At 44.4% G+C, this 24,124-nt stretch overlaps 1 protein-coding gene across 4 annotated transcripts in view; it reads left to right on the forward strand.

Annotated features, from left to right (window-relative positions):
- Positions 1 to 228: 228 nt before the first annotated feature.
- LOC119446004 (tRNA (cytosine(72)-C(5))-methyltransferase NSUN6-like) overlaps positions 229 to 24,124 on the forward strand; it is a 36,351-nt gene continuing 12,455 nt past the window's right edge. Inside the window, exons 1-9 of one of the 4 annotated variants that reach the window (XM_049663808.1) lie at positions 229 to 518; positions 1,101 to 1,247; positions 1,754 to 1,943; positions 4,991 to 5,144; positions 7,187 to 7,388; positions 12,084 to 12,216; positions 16,073 to 16,215; positions 19,545 to 19,670; positions 21,675 to 21,745. In XM_049663808.1, coding sequence (XP_049519765.1) covers positions 351 to 518; positions 1,101 to 1,247; positions 1,754 to 1,943; positions 4,991 to 5,144; positions 7,187 to 7,388; positions 12,084 to 12,216; positions 16,073 to 16,215; positions 19,545 to 19,670; positions 21,675 to 21,745 — 1,334 coding nt within the window. In that variant the 5' untranslated portion in view covers positions 229 to 350. Of the gene's footprint in view, positions 519 to 1,100; positions 1,248 to 1,753; positions 1,944 to 4,990; positions 5,145 to 7,186; positions 7,389 to 12,083; positions 12,217 to 16,072; positions 16,216 to 19,544; positions 19,671 to 21,674; positions 21,891 to 24,124 lie in introns of those variants that run through there. The other 3 variants (XM_037710306.1, XM_037710307.1, XM_049663809.1) reach the window with 3 other exon arrangements.

The raw sequence follows: 24,124 nt of genomic DNA on the forward strand, positions 1-24,124 counted from the left end.
ACAAACTTTATAAGGAGCAGGCCGTGCTGCAACGTGACCCCCCCCCCCGAAGAAAATTCCTGGCTACGCCACCGGCGCCAACGCCTCTGCATGAATTCATACATACGAGTACACGAAGTAAATAATTGCAGGAACGGTAGGAACGAAACAGAAACCAGCACCGGGTGCAGCCGACATAGCCAACGCAAGTCGAACGCTAGTCGAAGATCAGCCGGTAAGGACGTTTCATGTCTTCCATGTGTTTGAAGTTTGCGGCGCTCTGACATGATTACATTTAGCGCGGAGCTGGTCGAGTCGCCGTCATGTAAATACTTTGCGTCCTATTCGAGTCGGATGACTGTGGGCTCGTTATGATCATAAGTTTAGTCTGGCGACTCGAGCGGCTCAGGAAGCGCATTTATGTACCACTACTGTTTCGATCCGCTCTCCATACGATGGGCGACTTACGATTAAACAACCCATTTGCAAAAAGTCCAGACGTGGAAAGTCTGCTATTAGAAGAGTTCCAGGCTGCGGGAGTAAGTTGCTCTTTGTGACAGAAGTTTCTGTACACAGCTGAAGTTAAAGCGTGTCGTACAAAACTCAATTCTCAGGCAACCTCTGCAGGCGTGATAGTTTGCAATATTCTGCATACCTGTGAGCCAAGTAACCTCTCCTACCGTGATCGATATGGCACGTGACATGGTTTGTAAAACATAGCAGCTAAATCAATCTAGAACGTCGGTTGAACCATATGAGCTCGGCTATTAGTATTACGCAAACTTTTTTATACCACGCTGTTAATTATTCGTACTGCGAAAGTGTGAAATTCCATGTGTACGTACGCGTGTACCGTGTGTATTTGCAATGCCATCTTTGTATTTGTGTAACACCGGTCTCACACTACCACTTTCGATGAACCTCGATCCGGATTGAAATTCTCGACCGCGATTGGCTCCCTTGCGCAGCTTACGCAAATGAACCAATCGTGACCGAGAAATTCGGTCCGGATCGCGCTTGATCGCAATCAAAAGTGCGCCGTGTGACACCTGTCCAAGTACGCAAAGAAAGCGTATTATATTGAGGCAGGAGAACTGGACGTTTGCGCTTGCTTACACAAGTCTCACCAGGTCACTGATGCAGAAGGCCGGCTGTCACGTCTCAAATCCTGGCTGAGCCTGCCGCCGCAGTACACGACAGTGCGGGTCAACACACGCCTCACCAGCACAGAAGCAGCTAAGAATTCTGTACAGCGTTACCTTAATGAGGTGAGTTATAGCTTTTGATGTTCGATCTTGGTTCATGTTGTAAGTTCCACTCAAGCGGCCGAGACTTGACTCTTTCTAACGCACTTGCAAAGCTGTGTGCTCTATGAGCGACTTTCAAAATACAGTCCTAATGTATGTGATGCAAGGCTATGTCTTCGTGAGTGTGGTAGCCTTTTCTTGCAGCGGAACTTTAACCTCTGTACAGAGTGGGTTCTTCTTGGTGGAAACTCTGTAAAAGATCATTTTACTTTTCGGAATACTAATGTCACAAGCTGAAAATTTGCCTGCTTTAGCACATTTCACTAGCTTGCAAATTAATAAATCATGACTCCTTGCATATTCAGAACCATAATTGCATGCCGTAATTCTTTTCTGTGTTTGCCAAATGAAAACTGTGGAAGCAGTTTGAACAGGTAGGCTTTCCTTTATATGCCCATGATGTGTAGTCCCACAGATAACTTCATGTTCTTGTAGGTGCTGATCTGAGCTTGTTATTGACTTTCCAGAGCTATAGCGCATTGGCACCACATGTTGTTTGTCACCCCTTCATCCCCGACTTGTTGGTGCTGGCGGGTCGGCAGAGCCCTTGTCATCTGCAGCCATCCTCCCGAGAAGTGGTGGTTCGCCGGGACTGCGCTGAAGCCGTTCTGAGGGGAGCTCATGTCTACGTACCTGGCATCATGGGTGCTCCAAAAGGTACTGTTTTTCAAAGTCGGAACGGGATATAAAGCTTTTAGCTGAAGTGAAACTGTGTCAAGAGACAAAGGAAAGTGTGGGGGAAAGAAATTCAGCAGACTTCAGCAAATTCTTCCGCCCTAAGCTCATTTAGGTCAGGATTAAAAAATCCTTTGGCTCATGGCGCTTGATGAAGCAAGGGCACGAATGACCACCCGAAGGTGGGAACACCATGTAAGAACCTGTGAACTATGTGACAGTGGTATCACATATAGGGCACCACATTTTCAAGCTGGAACTGTTCGAAATTATTGAGCTACAACTAGCCCAAAGCAGGGTTTACGAGGCCTCTTCCAGACAGCATCAGGCTCTCACAATGGGCGCTGTTCTCATGAACAACTTCTTTGCAACACACTCAACATCAGGCTCATCTGCTGCAGTGCATAACACATACGCATAAAGTTCCCATTCCTTGCACAAATACTAAGCATGGATGTTGCACGAAAGCCAAGTGGTGAGTGCGTCTGGCTGTTATGTGCACATCACATTGCCTCAAAAAACAACTTTAAATCCCCAGTTGGGGTGTACAACTTTATTTTGTGCCCCAGGGTTAGGACGAAGCTGAAGATTAACAGTTTGCCTCAAGACAACATCCATTGTGGTCAGTCACAAAGGACAGACGAATGGAAAGAGCAAGCCCAGCTTCAAGTTCTTAGTGGCTGTTGCATTAAAACATGCCTGTGTTCTTTGTTCCTTCTCTTGTAGTTCTGCTCGACTGCATTGAGACCTTAGCACAACTAGGTTTCTTCATGCTTGTCTGTCAAGCACAAAGGCTCTTGCACAACAATAAGCCTTCTGGTGGTAGTTCAGTGCCTGTGTGTCTGTGTGTTTTAATGTTTGTCTATGTCTCGCTAAGTGCACTGCTGTTCAATCAATAATGTCCAACGAACTATTCCACCAATTTTCCCGACTTGCTAATTCTGAACAGAAAAAAATATTTCTGCCGACTGGCTGACATATCAGAAAGCAGCATAGCTTAGCTCTGCTCCTAGGGTTATGGTGCAATAGTACTGATTGTAGAAATACACTGTAGGACTTGGTCGAGCTTGGGCTGATTTTTATTGCTGGCAAGCTAGGTATTGTGTAAAAATTTTGCTTATGGGCCTGTATGCTAGTGCAAATAAATACATGTAGTGATAAAAGCATTCTTTTTAATATTTTTTACATTGCTTACGTAACAGTTCATCACTTTTGTGTATTGCAAATTATTGCTGGTCAAAACAAAGTAAAGAGTTCGTAGGAAATTCAAGAGCAAAAGTGGTTAATACTGGTCAAACAAGGGGATGTTACAACAAGGGGACTTTTTTTCATCAGTCCCCTGGTGAAATGTTGGCCTCTGGCCAAGTCTTTCCTTGTTCGCCCACTGTTTGTTGCCGGTCTGGTGGGACGTGAAGTGGTGCATTATTGCGTCACAGTGTTGCATGTGGGAACAATCGGGTATTGTCAAGCGTCAAACCTTTTTGGTGCTTCGTGGAAGTGGCAATGTGCAGTACAGATGTCATTTTCATTTTACTGATCCAGTTACAATGTAGACAAGCATAGTGGCAGAGAAAAAAGATTAGCACAAGTGACCAACAATTGGAGCATTGAAATTGCGACAAGTGGCGCTGTAGCTCTTGACAGTTGATAGTGAGAGTACCAGGTCATTCCACTTCTTTAAACTGGACCGTAGTTACAATGTAGACAAGCATAGTGGCAGAGAAAAAAGATTAGCACAAGTGACCAACAATTGGAGCATTGAAATTGCGACAAGTGGTGCTGTAGCTCTTGACAGTTGATAGTGAGAGTACCAGGTCATTCCACTTCTTTAAACTGGACCGTAGTTCGGTAGACAGATAGTCTTTGTGAATAATTACTTTTTGTTTTAACAATTGGCCAGCATACACACATGTGATGAAAAGATTGATATATACATTTTCGATTGCTGTAATGCTGTTGTGGATAAATTACATTTAAAATTAATCATGTTGTGTCTTGAATAATGCATTTGCTGACACTATTGATTCGTTATTTATTGAGTTAAGGTATAGAGTCAATTCACCCATTATTAACCCGTGGCTATAAACAAGTGAGGGTGAGAGGGATCAGAATTTTATCATGATCACTGTCCTAGAATCCTGCATCCTAGATCACTGTCCTGCATCCTAGAATCAGATACTCGTTGCTTAAAGTGGAGCTTCAAAAGCGGCTACCGTCTCCCGACCTCGCTGTCACTGCAAATGTGGGAAGAACACAGTACTCTCACTATCAAGTTATTCCTCCACTGTGGAACCACTTATCACAATTTTACCAATCCAGTTCCCAGTTGCTTTTGCTTGTGCTTATCTGCTTGTTGCCACTGTAAAACAAGCAGAGGTGCCAAAAATAACTCAGTTGAACTAGAGATGAAACGGCCGATGCAAATGTGAACCAGGATAGGAACAGACAGAACTTGCTTGTCTTGGCAAAGAAAGAAAGAGTGTGTGAAATATTGAAGGCGTTAAATACTGAATCAGCAGCACGACAAGAGCATAACAATGAATCATTCATTGCAATACTTTTTTAGGTGCTTGTGCTTGGGTGATAGGCTGGGTTGTTATCTGTTTTTTTATTGCTCTCTGCCTCCATAGCAATGCACTCAGCATTGCCATGAATCTGTACAGCCGTGAAATCAGTGATTTTATTTTATTTATTTATTTATTTATTTATAGATACTGAGATCCTTTACAAGATCTTAGCAGGGTGGGAACATACAAGTACACTCATACAAACATACATTACAAGCAATCTTGCCGACGCTTGAATTCAACATGACAAAAGGACAGAATGCAAGCAAATAGAAGCAAATAAAAGGACAGAATGCAAGCAAAAAAAAGCAAATAAGTTATGATGAAACGGTCGATATATTTGATGATGATGATGATGATATAGTGATGAGTGGAAGTATAAAACAAGGTAATTTCTGGGTCTTTGTTTTGTGCTTACAGTTGTGCTGGGTTGCTTTTGTAAGTACTTCAACTGGAATGCAGGACTGCAGGCTGGACAACAGGTGGCCGTCTATGGTGACCTCGACGGCCAGTGCTTGAAGGGCCGCACTCGACCATATCGGGGACGTCGGGTCTTCATTGGCAACGGAACCACGCTGGTCTCCAGGGCGGACATCTTTGTCAACCAGGTGTCAGAGTGTGTGGCCTTAGTTTTTAGTTAGTTATTGATTTTCCGATGTTCTAGTTGACATTAAGCGGAAGAAATGGAGCTGGGCAGGCCATGTAATGCGTAGGATGGATAACCGGTGGATCATTAGGGTTACAGAATGAGAAGGAAAGCGCAGTTGAGGACGGCAGAAAACCAGGTGGGATGATGAAGTTAGGAAATTCGCAGGCGCAAGTTGGAATACGCTAGCGCAAGACAGGGGTAATTGGAGATCGCAGGGAGAGGCCTTCGTCCTGCAGTGGGCATAAATATAGGCTGATGATGATGATGATGATTTTCCAATGCCTGTTGTCCATGGCCACTCTACAGGATTGTCTTGGCTGCATTCTTGCTGAGGAACTTGCTGAGTGTCAGAGAAAGAAATAGAGGTTTGAAAAAGTGGTAAAAGCCAGTTTTGTTTTTATGGCACTATTGACATTGCTATTTAAACTTTTTATTTGCTGCTTAGAATCTTAGGAATTCCATCCATTTATGGATCATAACATGTGACAAGTTCTCAGAGACAGTGCAGATTTTTTCTTAACATTTTGTACGCTTCCTACAAGTGATTGAGAAAGTAAGGAAAAAACTTTTATTTTTAGTATTTATTTTATTGAATACTGCAGGTATAAAATGCTCAAGCAGGAAAGGCAGGAAATATGAAACCTAGTACAGTTATACCTCGTTGGTTTGACCCTGGTCAATTTGGAAAATCGGGTAATTCAGACTCATCCTTTGGCCCTGGCAGGCCTATGTATTATTTAATGGCCTCAAACTCTCATTAATTCGGATGTATTTGGCCGCACACCAGTTAATTTGGACAACCCTTGGAGTGCAGCTGGCGCAGACCGCCGCAAATGTGCGACACAAGAGAGCAACATTGGCACAAGCGTGCAGCCAAAGTGCAGTGGCAGAGTCTGCATCACAATATTCGTCAGCGCAACACGGTCCGGGAACGATAGGAACGACACAACGCTTCATGTCTATTTGCGCCTTATAGCCTTTATTGTTGTGTGTGCAGTTGCACATGACACCTCGTTGGCCCCATGCCTTCAGAAATGCACAGTCACCATCCATAATCGCAACCATAGCAGCCACGGTTTTGTCCAGAGTGGTTGCGGCGAGCAGTAGTTTTGTTCCGACTTTGTGCAATGCGCGCTCAATGTCACAAGCATGGTGGAAGCTGTCGAGGATGAAGAGCGACTCTACCGTGGCCCGCTTTCTGGCACCAAACTCGCCGGCTACATCGCGGTGTAAGGGCGATTTATTGCTGACCAGCTCACTGGCTAAAAATAATCTGTATGTGTTAACTCGGACATACTTTCCTGGTCCCGTGAAATTCTGATTAACGAGGTTTCACTGTAATACCAGTCAAGCTTGCACAATAAGTTAAATAATTGTTCTAAGTGCAACAACAGTTCTAAAGATGAAATTAATGCAGAATGCAATGTTTAAAATATTTACGTGACATCATTGTATTACAGGAAGACAAGAAAAAAATCTAGGCACAACTACAGTAAATTGTAAGGTTTCAAAAGAGTAGAGACATACTATTGAAGCACGCATGTATTGAATTCTGCAAATAAAAGCATTATAAAGACAATATCATTCGCTCTTTTGGTACAAAGAGATCATGGGGATTACGCACGGCTGTGAGAATTGGACCGAAGTGGCATCCCCGTCTCTTATCGAGAAGCCCTGTTTCGTCTTGGCAATTTATTTATTTATGTACTTACTTATTTTTTTCACCTATATAATTAATTAATTTGTTTATTTATTAGGTACCTGCACCGCCTCTTAAGGGGCATTACAGCAGGGGAAGTACATCAAGTTAATTAGCAGCAGCAGTCTTTTATCTATTCTTATCCTGTTTACCAAAGCTTTGCTTACAATGATTTGCACAGTGTGTGGAATCTGCACTATTTCTTTGTTCCATGGCAAGGGTGACACAGAGAATGGGGAGGCAGTGATGACACGATGAGTAGTAGCAGCAGTAAGTGTCTCAGAGTAATCGTGCTTGTGATCAAATGCAGGGGCTGTGCCGTGCAAATGACTGAGCCGTTGTCAGGGTGCCCTCCCCTCGGTGGACTGGAGCCATCACAGCTCTTTTTGCAGAACTTGCCTTCAGCACTGTGTGGCCACATCTTGGCACCGAAACCTGGGGACACTGTCCTCGACATGTGTGCTGCTCCTGGAGGCAAGACAACACATCTGGCGACGCTTATGAATGATACGGTAGGTGCCATTCTGTTTTGTCGTGGGCCTTTTGCACAGCACTGGAAAGACTGGCATGTACCGAAAGCGATTCCGAACTGCTTCAGATATTTGTACTGAACAAGTGCAGTGTGCCTTATACTGGCTTCTTAGCGCATGCCCATGCCCCAAAGATCATCCATGGCAATTCTCATGCCAATTCATTGATTGATTTTAAAGCGACATTACAGGTAAACGTTGCATCAATCTAGATTATTAGATCAGTTGTTAAACTTTAATGGGCAACCAGTGCTTAAACTTCGCATGCCTAGTGAGCGGAGGATACATTTTTCAGCAGGAGCACATGCTGCAATTTCGCAACAGCAAGTTCGCTGCTCATTTTGAGGCACGTGCAGCCTCCGACCTCACTTGGCACCGGCATGCTAGAAATTCAGAGCGCATGTGCTCCACGCAATGCAAACAGCCATGGGCAGCTTTGCTGGCTGCATAGGGCTAACGTTGATATAGCCGCCTGTCTTTTGTGCCATTTGTTGGCCATTTGTATGTTGTCGGTGCCATTTGTATGTTGTGCCATTTTCGTGGCCTCCCTACCAAGACAGTGTCACCATATTTTGGCTGCACACTCAAGCTGCTGTAACACTTCCTGGCCAGTGCTCGTTTCCCATAGGCTGCTAGACCATGAAGTTAGATAGGCAGGGGCACCGAATTGCCTTATAAGGTCATTCAATTAGTGCCCTTCCAATGCAAGTATTGTGGAGCAACACATAGGTGGTGTTAAAATCTAGTAAAGTAAACTTGTAATAATTTGACCCTGACGTGACCAACAAAATTGATCGACTTATCCAGTGGGTCCAAGTAAAAGGCCCTGAACCACTTTTTATCGAAGTGGAGAAAGACATTTGAAGTGAAAGTAGTCTATTTCAGAAGTCACTTTGCTGCAAAAAGTACTTCAATGCGTTCAGCAGAAGCGGAGTTATCGGCAATCAAACACGGCCTTCGTGGTGCTCTCCTTCCTCCTCCAATGCCTTGCACTGCAAAGGCTACGGCGGAGACGTCACCGTGACGTCCGAGACGTCACCGTGGCGCGCAGTTCAAATTTCCGATTTGGTGGTGCCTGCGCCGCGCTAAACGTAAGCCAAATGTGGCTGTCCTCAGAGAGCCGCAGTGCGCATAGCCAGTGGACTTGTGGCGGCACCACGCGGTGGCCGCGGTGTAGCCGGCTGCAGTGACCAATAGCAGCCGTGTATTGGAGTGTGCTTTATTACGAAATAAAACACACAGAAAAGAGCGAGGATGATGGGGTCTTTTGAAACGAGAGCATTTGAGAGAAAGGTGACTTTGCGTTCCGCTTGCGAGCTCCACGGACCGCGTACGACAGCAGAACTTGGCTGAGATGTTCACAACAGTGTATGCTACCTACGGACTATGTTACAGTATAGACCGCTTATAATGTAAGTCGCTGAAGTCGTGAATATCCGCACTATAACTAAAGCAACTATTTTATTGCGATAATGGACACTCCAGGCGCATTTCTGCCGTCACTGTCACCGTGCTCTAGGTTCTGTATTCGCTTAATAAATAAATTAACAAGCACAGTGTCACGCGCTCACAAGCAAACATGAACACATCTCACTCATTGACCGCGGAAACGAACTGTCAAAACGCTCGAGTGACGAAGCGCAGCGAACGAATTGACCTTTGTGCTATCATGCCTCTTGTTTCAACGCGACCTATAAGCGGCGAAAACACGGCGCGCGGCGGACTTTTCACGTTGCAGATTTCTTTTAAGATAGGGCCAAGGCGATCGTATCGCCGAAGTGGATCGTCGCAGATTACGTCCTGCTTTGGTCCACTGAAACCATTCCGCATTGCTTTGCTAGCAAAAATCCTCTCCTTCTGTTTGCGCCAGTACCGAACGCGAGTTTTGGATTCTCTGAACGCCCGTGATGCAGCCCGATTTCCCTCCATCTCCGCACACATGATCACTTTCCTTTTAAATCCGGCATCATAATGAACTTGGTACTTCATGCTGATAGAGCAGCGCAGAGAACATGAAGACAGGCGGTAGACTATTGCCTAAGCACGTGCACTGTAGCACCTGGAGGAAGCTACGGTAGCTAGGCTCGACGCACGTGCAAGGCGGCCATTTTGAAATGCCGATGGCTATATGGTAACGCAGATTTAGAGTCGTACTCGATTCTAATGCGCACGCAATTTTTTTACCTGTTTTATCGGGAAAAAAGTGCGCGTTAGATTCGAGCAAATACGGCATTTCTGACTTGAGGGGAAGCGTTTGCCGTCTAGGTTGACTGCCGAACTTCCAGGCAGCCGCACTATAACTGGTATTTCGTGTCCCACAACTGCACTATAAGTGATACGCGCATACATAGAGTGCTATGGGAAAATTTAACGGGAATCTGAAAAGACTGTATTATATCCGGTCCTGCACTATAAGCGGTTACATAATAAGTGGTCTATGCTGTATTTCACCAAGCCCGAGGGTGGTTCAGGGCCCCTTTAAAGGAGATGCAGAGAAAAATGCTAAATTCACGCTGATTCATTTGGCAGTGTACTTACCCGATTCCAACACGCCCCGGAATCAAACGCGTGCTCACTTTTTATATGTCCAAAGTAGAAAACTATTGTAGAAATGGCATTAAAGCTCCTACTAAACAAAGTAGAAATCTAACACTGCACCCGATTTTTAAATTCAGCTTCATTGCAATACCTCCGTGATATGCGGTAAAGCAGACAAATGGCAGCGCAGAGGGTTTTGGTTTTGTGCTCGATTGCACAGGGCAGAAAATTTTCGGCCCAATTTTCAGAAAAAAAAAAGAAATTCACACAAGAGCTCCTCTGGGAGTTGTCTAAGTATGCATAAGTATTGTGCCACTTGCTCATCTCCACGCAGCCTGGTGTCATATCGATGTTTTGAAACTCGATCTGACCAGTATCAACGATAGCACTGCGGCTACGTAGTAAGTGGTCTATACTGTATTTCACCAAGCCCGAGGGGTGGTTCACGGCTGCTGCAGACTGCAGCGCAAGGTGAATCGACCACGCGAGCAAACTACTGTAGGTGGCGGTGCCAGGTGCATTGATGACGTTCCAATATTATAAGCCGTTATCGCCCTTTAGCGCCTTATCCATCTGTGTCAAACCATTATGAACCGTGACCAACTGTACTCCAGCGGCAGCTACATATGGCGCGGCCGCGTGGACCGTATCTGGGATGGGTACAAAGCGTATCGAATGCTGATAGCTTTGTGTGGGCTGTGTTCTCGCCGCTTAGTTCGGGTTGAAGCGTGAGGCAGCATGAAGGTCAATTCGCTTGCTGCTGCAGGCCCTATCTTGAAAGCGATCGTCTTACGTGACGGGTGGAAGAAAGGACAGACAAATAGACGGACGAACAGACGGGTTTCTTCATTCGGTAGGCAAAGAAGTGCTTAGCATTTAAAAAAAAGTGCATTAGAATCGGGTAAATATTGCAATCTGACATTGTCAGCTACGGTTATTGCTTGAAAATCTTCCTAGGGCTGGCTGAAAATAAGTGTTTTTGATGGCAGCTGACATGAGTTCAACACATTCATTGACCCCCCCCTGAGCTCTGCCGAGACGGTGCCACTAAAGGCGTTGCTATTGGGTCACCGTAGGTGTCCGGCATGTGTGTGCTGACTGATCAAATTTGAATTATCTGGCGAAGGCCAATTTCAGGATCGAAGTAAGAAACGTTTGGGCCTGTAGAAATGCATAAGCACTGGCCGTGGGACCTTCAGTTGGAATCAAATGAACTGAAAAATCGAATTAACTGGAGTCGAATTAATGGAAGTCGACTATACCACCCTTAGCAACATTTGCACAGTAGCGTGCCTATGCTTTAACACAACGTCGACAACACATCAAGCTCTCGGTGCAGCGATAGATCTACCACACCTTTTTCCAGCTGCAGGTAATGAGCTAACACAGTTCGAGGACACGCACATCATACAATCGCTCCCGGGTATCATGACATGTATGCCGTCCGCTGACCGACTGACACTGTTCTTTCCTTGTTGACCAGTCCGTGTGGTGGTGCACAGATTTACTGCTAACAGCTAGTGAAGAAAGAAGGGGGAGAGATGATGTTACAGAGATGCAAAGAAGTGAGGAGGTGAGCAGTAAAAGAGAGAACTGTAGAAAGCTAGGCATGACATCTCACCAGGGCCGTGATATTGTAGCGATGCCTTTTGCTGATGCTTATGCCTTTTGGCACTTCTGTTGTTCGTGAGTGGTCAATGCGGCGCTTCGAGCCCAGGACGCTGCAAATTAACTGGATGCAGGAAATTTATCGTGACATAGGAAAGTAGGAGCCTCTTGTCTGTTTTCTTTAGTGGGCCATGCATGCATAGGTACATACGTGTTTTCTGAGCACTTTGCCAAAATAACGAGCATGATGTGTAGATATATATGTACAACATCAATAATTTCTGAAATAGTTCACTGTGCAGGAAGACTGGAGAGAATGCCATGACGGCATCGATTGATTGCTTGATTTGTTGATGAGGTGTAACATATCAAAGTTACACCTTGGCTATGACAGACACAGGAGTCAAACAGTAATATGGCTCATGTCATGAGGAATTGAACTTGTGACCTCATGCTCAATTTGAAATTCATGGGTGATATACAGTGGATGTTTGCTTCTTTTGTCTAATTCTTACATTGCGCTTTCCTCAGGGTCTGGTGGTTGCCCTGGACAGATCTGAGAACCGTGTGTCCAAGATTCGAAGCAACTGCGAACGCTGGCAGATCTCTTGCGTTCAGGCCTTCGTCCATGATGCCAATGAGTTTGACTCACTTCCACGTCAAGGTGAGCACACAGTCTCCTAAGGTGAGATTTTCCTCTAATGGTGGATGCATTACGATCTTGCACACGTGGTACAGAACATTATAAACTTGAGCTGAATCCTTGTGGATTCAGGATTTACATCTGCTTATTTTTTTGTGCATGCCGTATTCTCATGTTTGAAGTAGCCCTGAGGAATATTTTGCAGCACATTTGAAGCAAGTTATTTTCATTTGTTTTTACTCGTCTCAAAGGCATTTTGAGTCTTGAACAAACAATCTATTGACTTGATTGACATTTGGCTTGTGCTTCAGCAACAGCTTTGAGTTCCGCTGGGTCACTATTTGCTGTGTCTTGCTTTCGTTTGCTTTATTACTATTAGATAGCTGGCAACTCAGCAACGACAGTACGGGGCCTAACTCCTCGGACGCCTGTCAGATCATTAAATATGTCACCCCCCTTTTAATATGAACATTTCAGGTCATGTGCAAAGTGATGCACAGCGTTGTGACATAGACTGTGTCGACCAGGACTCCTCTGTACATCGTGAAAATCTGAGGACAGGTGTCAAAAACTGTTGATGCATGCATCAATCAGCCTGGCGCAGCGTTGAGAAGCTGCACAGTTACTCATTGCAAAAAGCTGGGCATTTGCTGGATCGGTTCTTAAAGCAAAGCTTTCTTTGCAAAGCCTTACAGACGTTCCCAACTGTGGCTGCCGAGTGCTGCTGCTGTCTTGCCGAATGGCTCACACTTGAAGGGGCCTTGAAACACTTTTCTAACGAATCATAGAATAGCCTCACTATTAAAGCACGTCACGTGAATCTCCTGCTGCAAAATTTTTTTGAATCTTTGTAGTTGCATGTAGTTTCCACACTGATGAGTGGCTTTCTCTCTCTCTCCTTTCTGCTCCTCTAAAAGCGTATGCTGGAAGCCACACAGGGGAGGTGGCAAGAGGGCAAGGTTGCACCCAATAGATCTCGCCAGTGAGAGGGTTCGTCGTGGCACCCCATGGCACCCAATGTATCTCCATTATAAAGCTGTCTTGGAGGCTACGGGCAGCTGATGCACCTACGTGCAATTGTTGTGTGCAGACCGGCAATGCAAAGATGAAATGCCTTTTTCATCTTTTTGTGATTGCAGACAGATATACAGTGGAATCTTGTTGATACGATTCTGTATAATACATTTTTCAGGGATAATATGATTTTTGTTCATTTCCCTGCCAGTGTCGTATGGAGCGATGTATTTCGGATAATATCATTTTCGGATGATACATTTCATTTTCTGGTTCCCGTGAAGATCGTATCAATGAGATTCCACTGCACCTTTCATTTATTTAACCCAAAATTAGCAATAAGAGCAAACTGTTAATGTTCTTTGCGATCACGAAGTTAGCGAGAAACTGTTGGTGGGCTTGGATACTTGCAACGTAGTCGCATGATGACATTGCGCAGCAGAGAGCCAGCAATTTTTCAGCATTCTTTACGTGAGATTGTAAATTCCCTGCTGAATGCATTGCAATAGTATTTGGCTCACATGTTCACAGTAGCCTCATTTACGGATCGGCAACGTGTTCTTATTATGTTCGAAAAAGTGTTTCAGGGTGCCTTTAAAAAAATGGAATAATCGTATTTACGTGCATAATGAACGCACTGTTTTTCCCGAAAGATATGCGCCTAGTTGGGGGGTGCGTTCATTATGTGGGGTAAAATTTTGAGCGATTTTGTTTTCCCGCAGTTCTTTGTCTCATTTAACTTCTTTATCTGTCTGTCTGTTCCCGCAGACACCTCTAAAATAGTCACAGTTTCGCCCGAAAGGTGAACCATCGGTTGTGATAGCAAATGCGTAAACATCTACACGAAGTAAAGGTAATAGTTTTATCAGCCGTATAAACTTGTGGACATTCGCTAACTATGTAAATTAACAAGCATGGTGTCAGCGCACACAGGCAAACATGAACACATCACACTCGATGTCCGCGGGCACTCGCTGTTAAAATGTTGGCTGTGAGGAAGCGCGGCAGCCAGAGCGAGCAAAGTGACTTTCGTGCTGTGTATCGTTTCAACGCAAACTGAGTGGTTAGAATGGAGCACACACAAAGGTATAAGCCGCCGTCACACTGCTAGACTCGGCCACCGACGCAGATTGCTTTCAAGATCGCCCCCCGGCACCATGCACGCGACAATGTATGGCGCATTTCTTTCCCACTTTCCTCCTTCGAACGCGGGAGAATGAGGCGTGATCGTCGGTGCCAACGGCAAAACTGCGCCTGTAGTGTCCATATAATTGCTAACGCAATAAAAGTAGGAGACACACAGTACGATTTGGCATCCGATACGACATGGTGCCACCATATGACTTTCTGATCGTAGGTCTGTCACATGAGAAGTGACAATGCTTTTCTGTGGGAGATGTCTGCTATTCTGGCATTGTTTTCTTTATGCTCTTGTTTTGTGCAACGAATAAAATGACAGGACTGCTGCTCCTTTATCGAACCTTTGTTGTCTGCGCACAGTTGCGTGAAGCCACAGAAAGAACTCTATTTTAGGAGCTACTAAAAAGCCACGTTTATGCGTGCTATTGAAACATGTCCCGCAAGTAACCTTGCCACTGACAAAGCAGAAACATTCGCACCAGTCCTATGCACAATAAGTGTCTTGTCTGCCGATTGCCATGGCAACGAGATTATGTTTTCGTTTGTTCTATTTTTCGCTTGTATGTTGCGCTGATTTTTCGCAAGATGACACTGTGGTCATCGGTCTGTTTAAGGGCAGCGTGAAGAGATATTATCTGGAAGCACTCGAGACGGCATTTGTTGCCAAGAGTCCACACCTAAAGAGTATTTATCGTACATCATGGTCAAGGCCAACACTATTGATGGCATTGTGGGGTCAGGGGTATGCATGCTGCTAAATCAAGTGTGAATTATCCGGCAAGGGAGAAATTCATGATCAAAATAACGAAGGTATTGGCCCATAGAAATGTAACAACGCTGGCCTGGAGCTTCAGTCGAGATTGAATTAACCAAAATATATAATTAACCATTGGTCAAACTAAAAGAAGTCTAATGTATCTTGATTACAGAGTCAGCAGCTGTCTAATACAGTTGATCCTTGATATATCAAACCCAGAGAAACAGAATTATTGCCTGTATCGAACATCTGCTTGAAAATCTCGTTCAAAAGTTTAGTGCTGTTGCAGGCGTGTACTTGGGCTGCAATTTTGTAGAAATGCCTTCCACTCGATTTTGTGCCACTCTTATCATCCACTGTTCACAGTTGGCTGATTCCATTGATAACGTGACATCAGCATTGCTCTGACCACTGACAAAGCGCGAGAAGAAATAGCATAAAAAGACATATGGCTACTAAATCGCAGCTTTGGCCACTTGTTTTAATTGATATTTAGAGGAAAAAGTGTGGTCAGACTGTTTGTGGAATTGTGATCAGTCAATGTAGTGGAATGGGTGCCAAGTGAAGGGACTCAAAATAATGATAGTAGAGAATTCCATGGAATGATCAGATTAGGAAATTTGAAGGCACGAGATTAATGCAGGACTGGGCTAATTAGAGACCTTGGGCAAAGGCCATTGCCCTGCAGTTGCCGTTGTGCTTAATCTCATGGTAAATGCCGACGCTCTTTAGTCAAGAAATTTTGTGAGCATTGTCTTATTTCTGTAGATACTAGAAATCTGGAAGGCATTAATTTTCTGTGTGCAACTGATTGTGCAACATTGGGTATGTAAGTTTTGCATTATTGCTGTGACACATTGTTTGCAGAAACTGCTCAGAATCGTTGTCTGTTGGCACTAAGCAGCTTCACTTCAGTGCAGAACTGTTTAATTGCAGGAAATTCACCTACCATACGCATGCATGCAGGTACAGAAATTCCCGACCAGTTTGACTGCATTCTCCTGGATGCGCCGTGCAGTGCTCTTGGAGGGAGGCCTCGCCTGAGCTACGAGCAGTCAGCGAAGGCACTTCAGTCTTATCCTCCACAGCAGAGGGCACTCTTGGAGACGGTGGGTTGTCCAGCTGCAGATGATCCATCATTTAACGAAATGTCATGGCCGCTTAATAGAATGGGAATATGGTATGGCCTGCTTTATGCACCTTAAGAACTCAAATTTTAACGTATCCAACTATTGACTGAGCCAGTACGGTTTTTATGGCATCAAGAATGCTTCGTAGTTGAAGAAAAATTCGTTCTGGTGCCGGACGAATTTTTCTTCAACTGCGAAGCTTTGTTTCTAAGAGACCTGTATCGGTTTACTTTGTAGCTTCAGTGCCACAAGACAAGTGGATGTCAATTTCTTCCTTCCATGAAAAGTTCTCTTAGTCATCCTTCAGGACACTGACCTTGCTGAGGACACTTAATTGCCACTGTTTACGCCTGTGCATGCAGCTTGTCTGTTCACTGGATTTATGATGTGTCATTTATGTATCGTTCATATTACAGTCGAACCTCGATATAAAGGAGTTGTACTTGCAGCCGAAAGACTTTGTCAAGTTGTGAATTTTGTTATTTTGAGGTTTTAATGTTTCAGCAGTTATAAACAGCTTCACAAGTTCCCTGCGCATTCCTGGTGATAGTATCTTGTCAGTAAGCACTAATGGACAATCACAAGAAGTCGGGCCATAACTAGCGCGGTTATCATCCGCAGCGCATGCGGTGCACACAGCACCAAGAGCAATGCATCGACATGGCTCACGGCATCCGAGATTTGCGTGTGTTCAGTCGCACGGCGTCGTCAGTCTTAGATGCCGTAGCTGACTGCGCTTATTGGCCGCAGCCGGCACCCACAAATTGAAAACAAAAGTGTAAGAAGATGCGGATATTCGTCCTGAGCAAAGAAAAAAGAAAAATTGCAGCAAAGCGACAGCTATACAAAGTAAGGTGCACAGTTTTATCGGTGTCACGCGTGCTCAGGGAAACATTAGCAGATCCCACATGTGACAATGAACTCGCAGTCACAACACGAGCGAGCGCTTCGCCCCATGCCTTGGAAATTTGAAACTACGCGACCGCCAACACTAGACACACGGGAACACAATGCGTGTCAAGGCACCAAACGTCATGGCGCGCACTTTGCACTTACCGCAGAGAGATTACCTCTAATATACACTGCGTGGCTCGCACATCAATGTGCGCTAGGAGGAGAAAGCAGGTAGGCGCGCATTCCTAAACCCTCCCCGCAGATGCTTGATCACATAATCGTGCGTTCACTTCCTCCCCATCCCCCTTCCACAGAAGGAATCATCAGCTCTTGTGTTTCTTTGAGCACTGAGAGCTGGCGTGTCCTGTGGTCTTTGCAAGTTGTTTACCAAAATTCCCAGTGGCACAGCGGTGTTTCCTTCCCTACTGCGTCTCGGTGCACTTGCTTTGATGGCGTTTTTTTCCGCTCAAACTTCTCATGCGGAACGACGCTTAAAGTAACTTTTGCCTCAGCGGACATTTTTATAGTTTTTTGCTAGATTTACTAGCCGTACAGGCTCCAAGTACATGCTTGAAATGGCCGGAAACTTTGTTAAATCGAGGTGTGTTACATCGAGTTTTGATTGTATAAGGATGATAGGCATATAGCCACCCAGTGAGGTGGCTCATTGACTATGGTGTGCTGCCACTGAGCACGAGGTCGTGGGTTTGATTCCCGTCTGGGGCAGCCGTATTTCGACAGAGACAAAATGCACTAACGCTTGTGTAATTAGATTTGTGTGCACTTTAAGGAACCCCTGGTGGTCAACAGTAATCCGGAGCCCTCCACTACAGCGTCCATAATAACCCACTGTGCAGTGTCAGCACATTAAGCTTGAAACTTGGAATTTTTAGGCATATGACCAGGCAAACATCTTCAGTATTTGTCAAAGGATGTCTCTGTCCCTCTTACTGTGTGGCATTGCGAGTGAGTTTGTTCAAGGAACAAGTGTATTTTAATTTGTTACTAACACTAAGTTTACACAGTCTTCGTTCTTGTTGGAGGCTAAAATTGAGAAGGACTATCTGCTGAGATCGTTGGTCTTGCATAGTTGTTTAAGGGAATTAGCACTAAAAAATACATACAGCATAGACCGCTTTAACGTAAGTCGTCGGAGTCGCAAATTTCCACTCTAGCAGCGGTACCACACTATAACCAAAACAACATTTTTTAATGCGCAAGTGCAAGACATGTAGACCAAGCAGCCACGTTTGTCCGGGAATCAAGGCATGCGACTGGGATGTGCCCCCGCTCTCCAAGTGCTGGACAGCCACTGCAAAGCATTTCGTTGACTCTGCGTCAAACTGCAACTTTTGCTGCTGACTCCCAATAGGAGAGCGCTGGTTGGACCTAGCCAGCGAGGGTGTCGGGCAGCATGGCATCACTGGAAGCCCTCCCTTGAGTTATGCTCGTGCCCATAGACGAATGCACGGGGATCTGGCGCAAGATCACATGCACAGGCTGAACTGATGGCAATGCACATGAAGCAAGGTTCGCAGGCGATCAGAGCCGGCAACTACTGCAAACACATGAGGCATTAGTTTTTATGCCCGTGTACTGATGCGAACAGTGAAAGCCCACGTACGGATAATGTTCCAAATTGTTAAACTCGCGGAATAAAGTTTAGACTGGCCATGTTGGTGGATTCAAGGTCGCACTGCACGATATCTGCACTTTGCAACGACGAGCATCGCGACGGGCAAGCGCCACGAACATGAAACACCTCCCTGGTCTTGACTGATCTTTCCACGGGTCTTGAGTTGTAGAAAAACAGTAAATTGAGTTTTACAATAAAAACTCATTTTTCCGGCCTGCCCAATAATTCAGAAATTTGTGAGACCCCATTCGTGTCCGAAAATATCAGTCGGTGACTGTATTTACATTTTGCACGCAAACTGAAGAACCAAAGAGCGACAATGCGCATGCATTTGGTGTGGACCAGGCGACGCTGAAAAAGGACCGTAGCAAGTCTTCTCTGTTGTCTTGGCAACCCCCTTGTGCCCGCTGAGCTGCTGAATTTTTTTTATCTGTTCCTTGTTTGTTTGAGCACTCAGCATCTCCTCCGCCTCCACATCACCCTTGTCGCTCTTTCCTCGGCTGGCACACCTCATTGAGAAGTGCACTCGCTGCCTCGTTTGTCAGCTGGATTTTCTGGCAACCGCATTATAACCGGTATTTCGTCTCACACGGCTGGACTATAAGTAGTATGCATGTACATTGAGTTCTATGAGAAGATAAACGGTAGTCATAAAAGACCACACTATATCTGGTCCTGCACTAGAAGCAGTTATGTTTGAGTGGTCTGAACTCTATTAGAAGAGAGCCAAACACCTAAAATTGTATTTGTACTCTATCATCATTCACCCACGACTTAGGCTGTCCGACTTCTGAAGCCTGGCGGCCTGCTGTTGTACAGCACGTGCAGTCTGTCAACTGCCGAGAATGAAGCCATTGTTGCTTGGGCTCTTCGCCGGTTTCCCCAGATTCATCTAGTTGAACAGGTAAGAACAAGTGGCAACTGTTCTGCAAAAACAACTGCTGTTGCGCTGGCATTTTTGTCACTACACATGCTGTGTGATGGCAGGAAAAATGCAGCTGCCTGAATAAAATTTGACCAAACTGTCACTTGCATCCAGCAAGGGCTCCATGTAGGTCACGTGCTGGCAGCCTGTTCAATCAATCAATCACTCAATCAATTTCATAAATAACTTGCATACAATATTCAGTTCTTCGGTCTAAGCACCATGTGCTTGACGACCAATCAGGCAGTAGGTGAAACAAATAAATTAGTACATAAGGAAATGTAACACAAAATGAATGCAGCAAAATCACATGCCCCCGATATTATTCTGAGAAATGCAAAACCCTTGATTGTACCAAAATAATAAAGTAACAATTCAACTGTATGCTACAGTCGTGTTACATTCAGGCGGCTGTTTTTTATTCCGCACTCGTATATGCAAAGTGTTTTGCTGAATTGAAAACTTCTGGCAGATACGGATGTCAGTGCATATTGGAAATTAGGCTAGAGTTTCCCAGAGAAGAGAAGACGGAGTAAAATAAAACAGGCATTGGATTTCGAGCATTTTAAAGATTTTTGACATCTCCATTTGGTTGGCTCTTCTAGCGGCAATGTTTCGTTTTAATGACTCTTCAGGTTATTTCTGTCTGGCCATAGTGGCTTATACCTGAATGCTTTTTCTTTTGGTGTTTCCATGCCTGGGCAAACCTGTGTGCTCAGAACCATAGAGCGGATGGAACAGCAAAAAAGGCTCATCCCATCCTTAAATAGTGGTTCGCCATTGGTTGAAGGACCAGTTTCTAACTTTTCGTTTCCTGGCTTTGAGAAAATTTCGAACTGCGCCGCAAAAACAAACGAGTTCGGGACAACTTTTTCAGCTGCAAAGTGGAAGTAAAGCACTTTTGCAGGAATCATGGAACAGTGAAATCAGATTAAAGGAATTGTAACAATGCTGCATCAGAGAACAAACTGGGCATCATAAGGTTAAAGAAACTTCAGTTAAGGGTTTCTGACTTGACTACTTCAGCTGAGAAGAAAGGCGATCAGTGCCATCAAGTAGATGAAATGCGAGGGATTGAAAGAAAAATGGAACAAACAGCACATAGCAAGCGTGAAAAAGCTTGCTACAGTGGAATCTTGGTGATATGATTCTGTATAATGCATTTTTTGGGTTAAGACATTTCTTTTTCTTTTCCCGATAATACGATTTGGTTGGATAATATGTTGGATGATACAATTTTCGGATGATACGCTTTATTTTCCAGTTCCCGTGAAGATCGTATCAACGAGATTCAACTGTTTCATAAGTGTAAATAGTTCCACAATGAAACAGAAGGATTAGAATATGAAAGTAACACAAAGTAATGGGCCCTTGCAAGTGAGAACTTTTAGTCCTGTTTTACTTTCGTATTCTAACCCTCCTATCTTCTATGTTGACCAACTATCCCGAATTGCCATTTTGCTGGGAAATTGTCATCCGCCCAACAGCAGTGTCATGCTGCAAAGAAAATTAGCTTTGTGAATAGCAAACTTTTTTTTTTATGAAATGGCCCCCTCCTGGCATATTTCCACTGAGCCTATGTATTTCGGTAATCACAGAAAGCTTGGTTTGCTGGTTGAGCCATTCTTCATTTGCTCTATAATTTTTCTCAACATCAGCCTGCTTTTTTTTTTTTATTCCCACATTTTCTTGTTATAGCTCGAAGTCACGGGTTCAATCCCAGCTGTTCCAGCACCATTTCGATGGGGGCGAAAGCAAAAACACTCATGTACTTTGATTTATGTGAATTCCAGGTGGTCAAAATTAATCCGGAGTTAATCGCACTGTGGCAGGTCCCATGATCACATCATGGTTTTGGCACATAAAGCTTCATGATGTAATTAAATTTTTTTCACTGTGATTGTGATCAGTATATAAAGGTTCAGCCGCAGTGTGCCGAGTTCTTGTTCTTACCTCTGATTAGTGACTATGTTTTGATTTCAGAAGCCCCACATTGGAGGAATTGGCCGAGCAGGAGCTGGTTTAGATGAAGACCAGCGGTGCCTTGTGCAGAGGTTTGAAGGCGACCACTTGGCTCGGGAAGGCTGCGACTATGACGTCGATACTATAGGATTTTTTATTGCGCTATTTAGGAAAGGGCTGTGACTCAGGGTGGCTCGTGGTGCTTTTTGTCTGTAAATAAATGATGCACCAAGGTTGGCCTTGCACCAGTTCACTGCTTAATCTGGCAGGACAGTTTTTTTCCCGAAAGACCCTTTTATTCGTACGATGACAGCCTTTAGCCCCAGAAGACTATCCACTGGACATTTCAAAGGGAAGCTTTCTTTGTCTCTTTGCTGAGGTTCGGCACTCGTCGTTGTTTTCTCGCTGGGTATATTTCTTTATATATACATACTGGGTGTCCCACATAACTTTTGCCAAAATAAAAAAAATGTGGATGTGCCATGTAGCTGGACAGAACTAAGGTAATGTTGCTTGCCGTCACTTGGAGCAAGTCTAACTATTTTTTGTATTCTGCCTAATTACATAATTAGTTATTTTAACTTCAGAAATATTATAATCACAGCAAGATTTTCAATCAGAAAATTGTGCACCGTCATGGAAAATTCTCAATCCATCTTTATGTTGCTCTATATGTGCTACATGAAAGTTTTTTCCAAGCCTGAAAAAAGCTCACGAAAAGTGCTGGACGACTTGTCGCGCAACACATTTTTGTGGTTTCCGGGCTTTCTTTAGTAGTACTTGGACAAAACTTGTATGTAGCAGGTGTTGTGTATGTGCCCATGTAGCACCACTGGGTATGTGCTCGAACAGACAACTTGCTGCTGGCTGCTGTCTGGCCTAGTAGACAACTTGGGTCACCGGGTGGGTGTCATTACGTATTTGTCCATTCTTGGCGCATATCCTTCAGAATGGATTTGCTACTGTGACACAATGGCTATGAAGCCTTAGGTGTACCAAGTTATGTGTCGTACTTCTCTGTGTCCACACATACTCTCGTGGACAATCTTCTCTCGACAAGCATCATTCATCCACACATACTCTCGTGGACATTCTTCTCTCGACAAGCATCATTCATCACTAGAGGCCGGATCTTTAGGCATTAAAAAAGCGCGTTTTAGGCGCCAAAAATAGGCAGGCAGAAGAACGTTTTAGGCCTCCAACGTCGTTAATATAGGCACAATAAATTTTACATAAATGCATATAATTTCAAACGAAGACGTGCGCGACCTGCATCTACGACAGGAAAACAAGAAATGTTATTGTTTATGAAGGCACAAATGCGTCAACAGTTGAACATAGCCGTGCAATTGTCCCATGAAACTGCTCGACTAATGACGATCAATTGGCTTAATTCAAAAAGCACACTGCTAATATTCATGTTCGATGGCCACTGCACTCAAGCATGTCATATAGTGAAACAGCCATGAAAAAGAATACTTGATGGCTGGGGCTACTGGTTAAAAAGGCGTTACTTTATCTCTGCCTTACACAATTAAATTAAGATACACCAAAAACAGACAAATAATAAATGCAAGAGAAACTAGGATTTATTATGAAATTAACATGTTCTTACATTAGGACCCTGAGCTACAACTCTGGCAATTTTCTCATATACAATGACATTATCCGAATTGTACAGGCAACACGTCCCAACACTGCCAAATACACGTGCGCCCATTTGAAGTGCACATGTTTGAAGAAATCTGTTCGGAGAGCACGCGGAACGTAGTCTAAAAATCACTGTGAAGATTGTGGAAACAATAGCAAACTACCACCATCTCCAGATTTTTAAATTCAAAATTGTGCCTCTTGTCACTTGGCATCTTGTATGTGAGAAGGAACATTCGATGGCGATGAACACCTTACAAAGTAAATTATAAACAAAACAAAAGCCGCGTTCACATCACATTTTCCTTTCTTTGTTTGCTCTTCACCCTCTTTTCCCCTGGCGGCCCTCCGCGGTTCGCATTTGCCAACCGCTCGCGCCGTGTCAGCGCGGCGGCGTATACTGGCCGGCGCGTCCCATGTCAATGCTGCTAGCGGTTGTTTTCCGGGAGTTGGTTGAACTAGAGGACTAGGTTGAACCCCATAGAGTTCCGAAGGATGTTGCCCGGTAACATGAATAACGATCTTTAACTGCGCTCGCAAGCGAAACTTGAGGCTAAATCGTCTTCATATAGGCACCGATATTTAAAATAGGCATTTATAGGTGTTTATAGGCATTTAGGCACAAATACCAAAACAGGCATTTATAGGCACTATAAAAACGCTATAAAGGCCCTCCTTAACCTCCAATTCATGCTCATGTATCAAAATGGGGTGATAGGAGCGTAAGGAACAAAAAAGGCATTTGCCTAAAATCCGGTCTCTATTCATCACCTTCATTCTTAAGACACAGACAGCTAACTGTCACATGCAAAAAAGCTGAA

This window comes from Dermacentor silvarum, chromosome 3 (genome assembly GCF_013339745.2).
Source record: "Dermacentor silvarum isolate Dsil-2018 chromosome 3, BIME_Dsil_1.4, whole genome shotgun sequence".
Taxonomy (NCBI): domain Eukaryota; kingdom Metazoa; phylum Arthropoda; class Arachnida; order Ixodida; family Ixodidae; genus Dermacentor; species Dermacentor silvarum.